The sequence below is a fragment of the Drosophila busckii genome, chromosome X (assembly GCF_011750605.1).
Source record: "Drosophila busckii strain San Diego stock center, stock number 13000-0081.31 chromosome X, ASM1175060v1, whole genome shotgun sequence".
In the NCBI taxonomy this organism is placed as follows: domain Eukaryota; kingdom Metazoa; phylum Arthropoda; class Insecta; order Diptera; family Drosophilidae; genus Drosophila; species Drosophila busckii.
The window spans coordinates 5264278-5274519 of NC_046608.1; the positions used below are offsets into that span (position 1 = coordinate 5264278).

Here is a 10242-nt window from a genome sequence, read left to right on the forward strand (position 1 = left end):
ACAATAGTAATAACAATAACAATAACAGTAGCAGCAGCAGCAGCAGCGATGGCAGCAGCAGCAGCATCAACTTTATCAATGGAGACCACATGTTACTAAGGATACGTCGTCGTCGCAGTAATCGACAATACTTGGCCGAGTATCTGCAGCGAATGGAGCAATCGATGCCGTGGCCCATGCCGATGTCGTTCTCGTTGTCGATTCCAATGGGAGCGCCTCCCGGTGGCCACTGGGGCATGGATCGGCGCGGCCATGGAGCTGCGGCCAGCAGATTTGGGTATCACATGATGCGCATGGCCAACGAGCATGGCCAGGCGGGCGATGTGGGCAACATTGGCGACAGCAACCAGGTGGTGGGCATACCGACGGTGACGCCGCCGAATCACATGGCCCACATGGGCGGCGGCGATGCCGAGTACATGTACAATGCGCCGCTGGAGACGACGCCGCCGCATATGCGCGGCGCTGGCGATGGCGGCGACCAGCTGCAGTTCGATGAGCTGGCCGAGTTCGAGTCGCAGCTGCCGCAGCGCGCGATTCAGCCGGCGCGACGCGAGACGCTGCAGCAGCGTCGCGAGCGCAGCGTGCAGCAAATTTTGCGCATCTTTGATTTCATACAGCAGCAGCTGGCGACGATATCCGAACAGATCGATGCCTATGAGCGTAAACTGGCTCAGCATTCGTCACCATCGCCGCCAGAGCCCGATGGCGATGTCATCTAAGTGGCCCAACCCCCAAAGAGAGCAAACAAACAAGAGAGAGAAAGAGATAACAAGAGATCGTGTATGTATGCAAGAGCGTTAGAGTGAGAGCGAGAGCGAGCGAGCGACTGCGCCGCTGCCCCATTTTGTTTTGCTGCACTCTTTGCTCTATCTCTGGCATCCCCCCCCCCAATCCACACACACACAAAACTTGCGGCTAAATGTGTTGGCGTGTTTCACATTTTGTTTGCCCACCCACAATCCCCACCCAACGCTAAATTTTTTTTGCTAAATTATTACAATAAGCGCAACCAAAACCTTTACACATAAAAATACTTAGACCAAAATTCAAACAACAACAAAAATGCAGCAAGCAGCCGACGTCGCAGCAGCAGCAGAGACTGAAGAAGAAGAAGCAGCAGCAGCAGCAGCAGCAATAATCGCTAATGATTTCCAAGTTTAAAATCTGCATGTTTGTGTTTTTGTTGTAAATTGTTGTTGTGCTAATTTGTCATGCCCACGCCCACAAAATAAAATGCGTATACGTTATATGCAAGGCAAACATCTCAGTGTGTAATTCAATGGGGCGTGGCAGCAAACAAAATATAACTAACTTAATATTTAACACAAAATTCAAAACTTACCATTGATTAGTATTGCCGCCCAGCTGATTTGGCTAAAAGCAGCAAAAGAAAAAGTGGTAAAAATTAATAAATTAGTGCATAATATTTTACTAAATTAAACAAAAAATATTAATTCAACAATTTTGTAAGCAATTCTTATAAATATGTTTTTTAATTTATAATTAAACGCTTAACTTAAACAAGTGGACAAATTAAAGTTGGACGCAACCAACTTTTATATACAGCGCACCCCGCTGTCTATATTAAAAATAAGAATGTGAATAACTTCTAGGTTAAAATCCCGAACTTTTGAAATCGGTCGAAAACATGACCAGGCGTTTTTGTGATTTATTTCAGAATTTCATATATTTTTTAATGGGTTAAAATCGTTTTTTTCGTTTTGCCGGAGAGGAGGAAATAAAATAAAAGCGTTCAGGTTTGGATATATGTATGTAATTATAGCTCTCAGTGCTATATGTTTATAAATAAAATAAAATGCAGCTAAATGTTGACATATTTGAAAACAATATTTTGATGTTATGAATATTCAAAGTAAATTAGCAACTAAATTTTAAATGATTTGCTGCCTGCCATAGTAAATTTATCTCTTTTAGCAAGCAATTTAATTAAATAAAATATAAATATAAAAATAAAATGCATATAAAATATAAATGAGCAGCTTAGCGCTCAAATTGAATTAAACCGTCGGGGCTAAAGCGTGTTCCAAGTCGAAGCTGCTGCCTTTTGAGCTTAAGCTATATGCGCTCAATATTATGCACAAGGGTTATAAAAAAAAGAAGCACAAACACATGCAAAGAATGGCAGGCGGAAGAAAGCAGCAAAGGTAGCAGCACTCGTGGCTGGCAGGACATTGGAGACCAAAAGGCGGCCAGGCCAACACAAATCATATTACAAAACTTTACACGCTTAAGAGCCCATGTAATTGGCTTTTGAAATGTGCACGCGCTCGCGCCAAAAGGTTAACACGTTGCTAACCAGACAGGGCCAGAAGCCAGTTGACCAACTGCTCAGTTGACCAGTTGTTAGCCAGGACAATGGGCTAATAACAATAAGTGTCGCACTATGTCTGTGTGTGTCTGTGTGTGTGTGTGTTTGAAATATGAGTAGCAAAGCGTACGAGCAAAGGATCCAAGCAGCAGCAACCCGCACTGGCAACCCCTTTGGCTAATTTTGCAACGCCAACTTTCAACTCTAGTTGCTGCTGCTGCTGTTGTTGTTGCTGCTGCTGTTGTGCATATCCTTGAAACTTTTGTTGGCGCTAGACATGTGCTCGTTTTCGGTTGTGACGTATATTTAACATGCCACACCGCAACTCCAACGACAGACAGAACTTCCCAACCAACTTTGTTTTGGCTGAGCTGACCAGCAAGTTAGCGTCCTTTTTTTTCTCCTTTTTTTTTTTTTGCTTTTTTGAGTGTTGGCATGTTTGCTGTCAGAAAATTGTCAGAAATTTTATAGCTGCTTGATATTGTGTTTATGCATTTTGTTGCGCTCGCAATTGACAGGCGCCAATTTTGCAAACGTCAGAGCAACAGCACAACAGGCCTAAAGTCAAAAGCCTTGACACACATAAAAGCCGCCGTCGGCCATGTTGCAATTCATTGCAACAGCTTCCCAACAGTTTCAACATAAGTGAGTCGAGTCGACTGTCTGCCTGACTGAGATAATGTTGAACGCTACTACGATTTGGATTTTGATTTCAATGCCACTCAAACTGGCTGAGGGCGCGGCGCGCCCTGGGAAAAAATCGCCTTAAACAGTCCATTTCGAAAATGCGAATACGCGCCGCATACGTAAATTGTAAACCCCCAGACAAGAGCGCGCAGAGACAAAGAGTAAAGCGACTGGAGGGATTGAGTGCGTCGAGTGCGTCCGTCGAGTGCGTCGCATATATAGCTCAGCCCATTGGCCATGCATGGGGTGGTTTTTCATTATCATTTGCGCCTGCACATAAATTATTTATTGTTAGCGATTTCCCAAAAAAGATAACAGTAGCCACCAGCAGCAGCAGCAGCAGCAGCAGCCCAAGAGCAGCTTTTGTATTTACTTAACTTGCAATACAGCCATGTATATATATATGTTATATATACATATATGCCACTCGATATAGTTGTTAATGTGCGCGTTGCTCACCCTAAATCAACAGCCCGACAAAAGTTGCCATTGCCTGACTGACTGACTTGACTGACTGCCCGCCTCACTCAACGCCCCGGATATACATAAATATTTATAAGTTTTGCTCTTTGCCACATTATGCGTTATATATATCTATATATATATATATATTATATATATATGTGCATTGTAATTATGCCAAGCACTTTTAGATTTATTGCTAAAATTCGATTTGATTAGTCGCCTTAAGTGCTACAATTTTAATTTAGACAGGGCATAATAATAGTTAATAATAGCTGATTAAAATATATATCAATCTTAACTTATTTATTTAAGTAAGAATGAAGCAAAATTGTTCAAATTACATAACATTGTTAGTCAATTTGCTTAGTTGCTAAAATTTTAATTTATAAATTTAGGAATTAATATGGCAAAGCTAATAGCTGATTAACATAAATATATTTATCAATCTTAACTTATTTATTTAAGAAAAAATGAAGCTATTTTATTAAAGTTTTATGAGCGAACTTTAGCTTTATATGACTGCAAGTCAATATAAAAATATTGCATTAATATTATTAAAAATGTTAGAAAAAAATAAATAAAAGCTTTTTGATTTATATTTTTAATTTCACACAAATAATAATAATTTTGCCTTCTTATAAGACTTATACAAAATTAACATTGAATCTAATGCTTAAATATGAAAAATTTAATACTCATTGCAATAATGCATAAATTTTAATCAAAAAAAATTAAATGAATGCTATTAAATTTTTTTTAGATTTATTATAAACAGTGCTGCGTTTATTTTTTAAATATTAATTTAAATTTAAATAGTGCTTTATTTTTATTCAACTAAGCAAAGTATTTGCAAAATTTGTTAAGCATTAAATAAATTAGCTAAATTAGTTTAGTGTTTATTGCGCGCTCAGCGCACAAAATCGCCCCAAAAAACAATAACAATACGCCTATTAATATGAATAATATTAATAATATGCCAGCAAATAGCCAAAGGATATGTGCAGGACAAACAAATTCATATGCACATGAGTCGAGCACGCAATGAATTTATTTTGTTTGCTAATGAAATTGATTAGAAATTGCGCAAAGTACCGCGAAGTTGGCCCAGCCTGGGGGCCGAATGAATTTATAAATGTTAATTAAAAATGACGAAATGCCAGCAATAATCAAAGCAAAAATTGCATCAATTCAATGCAAAATATATTTTCGAATAAATAAAATGCCAAATGACTTTTGACTTGGCCAAAAAACCGCCGAAACAAAGCCACTAACATTAGCAGCTGCGCGAGCGACTACAAACCAAACAGAATAAACAAAACAAAATATAAATCAAATAAATAAAAAAAAATCTGTAGCTACCCTTTTTGGTCACTGGGCGGCTTAATGCTGCCAAAAATAATTGAGCGTGGTAACTTTCGCTAGAGATGAGCAAATAAATACGAAAGGTCCGATCAAGAGCTGGAAATAAATATTTTTTAAATAAATAAGTAAATAGTTTTTAAAAGAAAATAACAATAAAGTTTACTTATCAAAAGATAAAGTAAATATATTATTATAAGTAAAGTAATAACAATTAAAAAAAAAGTTTGCTGCCAATAAAAAAAGTAACAACATTTTTTTTTAAACTAGAAATAAACTTTAATTGTTTCTTAAGCTGCACTTAAATTTCTTTTTGTTTATTTGTTTATTTATTAAAGAATTTTATGTTAAGATCGTTACTATTTTAAAGCTTATGACGCTTTAGGCTTTCTACTTATGCTCAGACGCAAATTAAATATTTTCGTTCAGCCCCAAATTTTTTATTTTATTATTTCCTATCAATTTTTATTTTAAGCAAATAAATTGTGTTAATTTTGATTTATTTCAAATAATAAGAATATATACATATTTTTTTTTTTACTTTATCAGTAGTTAATAAGCTTAAATCTTTAGCTTTTATTTTAATCAGTTTGGCGCGAATTTATTGAGGTTCATCTCTAACTCTCTCTCTCTCTCTCACTCACTCTCTCGCTTGCCCACAAGAGCGGAAGTTAACTTGCGTGCCAGGCAATGTACTTTTGCGCCTTCCCCGCCCACTGCCACGCCCATTTTGAATGCTGCTGCTGCTGCTGGCGGCTGGCGCTGCGGTTCGCTTTGGTTGCGGTGCAAATTTAATATTCACTCGCAACAAATAATCCACGCAGACAGCTAGACGGACGGACGGACGGACAGCGAGTTAAACATGGCGCTGGCTAAGCTGACAAGCGGTACAGGTCACCCCCCCACTCAACACAAAGCCAACTGCAGATTGAAATAACCACAGGCCAGAGAGCAAACTGCAAACTGCAACTGAAGCTTGTCTGTGGCCAAGGCCACGCCCACTCCACCGCCCACTCACACACTCACTCATTGTCTCGCTGTTGTTTATTAGTTGCTGCTGCTCTTGCTACTCAAGCCTACATTTTTATTTAGCATACTTTGCATTTATTTATAATTGAAATTGCGCATACGCCACGTTTTGTCCAGCTGACAGCAGTAGCGATCAGCAAAAGTTGCTGCGGTTTGCCGTGCATGTTGGGCCAGCAATTAGCAAATTTATTTGGCTATAATTTAACTTGATTTAACAGCTGACTGACTGACCAGAGTCAAAGTTTGTTAACTTTTCAGCAGCCCAAACTCAGTCTCTCTCGCTCTCTCGCTCCCAGTTTGTTAGCAACCCCCTGCACACAATACAAATGAAAATTAAAAAACAACAAATACAAAACCAAAAATTCAATGCAAAGAGGCAAAACAAAAACTTTGCTTGTCTGCCAAATTGCAACTGCACGCTGCTGAGTGGAGCCCCCACCAACTGACGCGACTGTCGCGACTGTGTTACAATTGCAGTTCTCGTTGTTGTTGTTGTTGTTGTTGCCCCGTTTGTTGTTAGTGTTGCTTCATTTCACTTCACTCATTTGTTTTGTGCCTTTTACTCGAACGCGCGTAGTCGCTCGTACAACTGTCCAAGTGACAGCTGCCGCCGTGCCCTGACAGCAACACCCCCCACCCACCTCCCACCGCCCACTCTTCGACCACTTCAGCTATCCATCGTGGCTCAGCTTACCGCCCAATGCGCAATCAGTTGCAACGCAATTTGATTTTGTCGCTTCATGGCTCGTAGCTGTTTCGTCTCTGTGTGTGTGTGTGTGTGTGTGTGTGCCGCCATAAAGTGCACATGTCGCTTCGTGTTCGCAGTGACATTCATTCGGCCGTTGCGTTGCTTTCATTTTGGTTTGGCGGCAACATTGCGCATACGACAGCGTGGCCATAAAAAGTTTGCCCTGCAATCTGGATATTGCAATTGCTTCACCTCTGATCCGTTCAGCCCCACACCCCCCACACCCAAGCCACTTCCATTTGTCCATTGTTTGTCTGTCTCTCGTTTCTCTCTCGTTTTTTGACAATTTATTTGACGGCTTCAAGTTGCCGCCGACGACGCCGCCGCCGCCGCTTGCTGCGGTTGCCAAAAGATCATTAGCCGCAAGGCTTTTGTTGCAACTAACACTCGCCACTCAACTGACCGCCCCACTCGCTCCCCGCCTTGTCTGTCACTCAATCAACATGACACAAAACGTGGCGGCCAAACAGAGTGCGAGAGCCTATGATTTATTCTAGAGCAACCAACCAACGAAGCAACAACAACTGAAGCGCTTTGCATTCGTTTCTCGCTGCGAATTGTTTGTTAACTTAAGAGCAGCCAGCTTAAGCTATAGCTAACTTATTATCCACTTAAAAATGCATTAAGAATTAGTTTAATATTTATTTGTTATTAAATTGACAAAGAAAATAAGTAAAAGCAACAGCTTGAGCCTGTGACTAATTCATAATTTAAGTAAAATAATAATAAATATAAAAAAATAAATACTATATTAATAATTTGTATAATTTTGCTTCTTTTTACCTTATAATTTTTTTAGCTATTAACTCAACTTTCAAAGCTCAGCTTGGATAAGTAATAAACCAGTTTATTATAAAAAAAACATAGACATTAACGCTTATTAACGAATTAAAAATCAATATCAATGTTTATTGTATATTATATTAAAGAAAATATCAATAATTTTGAAAATTGATTTCTAAGCTGATTTCATATTTGTAATAAAACTTTAGCACTTAAACTTTGTAATTTTGCTTAATCATTTTCTATTAAAAAGAAAAAAAAATTATTTTTTAAAAATTGATTTTGTAGCTGTTTTAATATAAGTAAGTAAAACTATGTAAATTATCTTTAAAAAATAAACTATTTTAGCACATTAACTTTCTCTTTTGCAGCTTTAATTATAATAAATTAATTACTGCTGCTTAGTGTAAATATTTTAAATTATTTTCACTATTTATTTGCTGCTGCTGTTGTTATTGTGGCATTATGGCATCCGCTCTGGCTATGGCCGCCGCGACGTAGTCATCATCACCAGTCCATGGTCATAGTCATAGTCATAGGCTGGAACTGGAGCTGGAGCAGTCGCCGCTGTTGTTTCTTTTGCTTTTTGGCTGCTGTTGTTGCTGCTTTTTGCTTTTGTTGCTACGCCTGCAGTGCCGAAGCATTGCGGTCGCCATATTGCGTTTGCACACACACACACACACACACATATTGCTGGCCATGTTTCATGCACCGTTGTCAGCCAAATTTAATGCGCGCCGCAAATATGCAACAAAGCCCCACCCACCACCCACTGCAGAACACTCAGCATTGCGTTCGTCACTCCCACAATTGTTGTTATTGTTGCTTTTACTTTTTATTTTTTATTTGCAGCGCCAAACGCATTCCATCGGCCCTGACAATAAGCGCGACTTTTCATTTGGCCATTTAATAAAATGCCCAACCAAGCAGCGCAGCTACCCACGCCACCCACACCACCCACTCCACCCAACTCTTCGCTCATCCATTTGCTTGTTCGCTGGAAATTGTTGTTGGATTTATGGCGGCATTACACGACATGATTAATGGCCCTGGGCCCGTTTGGCGAAGACCGCATCAAAGCAGCTGACATGCCTACAAACTGTTTCGATGGCCAAAAGCCAACAACACACAGTCCAAACACATTGCGAACAGTCCACACAATAAGAATTGCGTAATTTACACAAGTGCAGACTCGTCTGATTTTAAATATTCATACATATGTATTATTAGTTTTAACAAATTAGCTGGAACGCTCAATTTTAATTAATTATTTATAAACTGTGCGCATTATTTTCTTTTTTTTATTGAGCTTTTAGTGCAAAGCTTGAAGACTGTTTAATTGCCTTAAGTTTCAATTCAAGCGTCAAAGCTTCGATTTGCATAAATAAATTAGCAATAATTTTAATAAATTCTAAATATAATAATTTTAATTTTAATAAATAACTACAGCAAAATTTAAAATAATATGCATTATGCTTTCCCTGCGTTCTAATTTTAATAAATTCTACATTAATAAATATCTATAGCAAATTATAAAATAAAATCTGCACTCCCTGAATTCTAATTTTAATAAATTCGAAATATAATAATTTTAATAAGTAACTACAGCAAATTATAAAATAAAATATGCGTTATGCTTTCCCTGAATTCAAATTTTAATAAATTCTACATATAATATTAATAAATATCTATGACAAATTATAAAATAAAATCTGCACTCCTTGAATTCTAATTTTAATAAATTCTAAACATAATAATTTTAATAAGTAATCAGCTCATTGTTTTATTAAAAATCTTGCAAAGCAATTTTTAATGCATTTCTCATACAAATAATATAATTAAAAATAATAATAATTGCAAATTTGTCAAATCTTTTTCAATAATAACGCAGGAAATCACATCAAGTTTTATTTTAGTATAGAAAATTGTTGTTAAAATAAGTGCTAAGTATTTTAAACAATTAATATACGAAAATTATTTATAATTACATTTTCCAACATTTCGAATTAAAAGCGAATTAATTGAAATAATTTTATGTCAGCAAATTTAATTATCTTTTTTAGTTAAGTAAATTCTTACTAAATAATAAAATAATAAATACTAAATAATGATAACTGAAGTAATTGAAATATTATCATTTAATTCTTTTTTATTGTTAAGTTTTTTCTCACTAAATAATATAATACTAAATATTTTATACAAAAGCGAAGTAATTGAAACATTTTTACTACGGCAAATTTAATTATTATTTAATTCTTTTTTATTATGTTAAATATTTTCTAAATTTTCTACTAAATAATTAAATCTTACACAAAATTTATATTTAAGCTTGTTCAGCATTTCGTTACGCGCATTAATTGTAATGTTTGTATTATGGCAAATTTAATTAGCGCTTAAAGCCTTTGCCTCAGCATAATTATCAGCTAATATTTAAATTAATTTAAAGTGCAAATAAATTATTAATTTGAGCTGCCAAAATTGCAGCATGAACAATTTTGAGGCAATTGCAAATGCAAGTTAAATAAAAAGTGAGCAGCAATTTGCCGCTTGGGACTGACCAAATAGACCAAACAAGCTAGTGCCAAACACTATTTAGCAGTTGACAGTAATTTTTCTAGTTTTGCTAACACACACAGACACACACGCACACACACACACACATACATTTAGACGTATGCATATCAGTAAGCCACAACTGAACTCAGCAGCAATGCCTGCCAAAAATCTACGCAAATATGACACCCAAATACACACACACACACACACACATAAACACACACACACACACACATAGACACAGCTACAAATATAGATGGTAGCTCTATTTACGCAATCATAC

At 37.0% G+C, this 10242-nt stretch overlaps 1 protein-coding gene across 1 annotated transcript in view; it reads right to left on the reverse strand.

The window, feature by feature from the left end:
• Positions 1–1341: 1341 nt before the first annotated feature.
• The window catches only part of LOC108606898 (segmentation protein Runt), a 15030-nt gene continuing 6129 nt past the window's right edge, over positions 1342–10242 (reverse strand). Inside the window, exon 3 of the mRNA XM_017997426.2 lies at positions 1342–1377. Within this exon, the coding sequence (XP_017852915.2) occupies positions 1342–1377 (36 nt within the window). The remainder of the gene's footprint in view (positions 1378–10242) is intronic.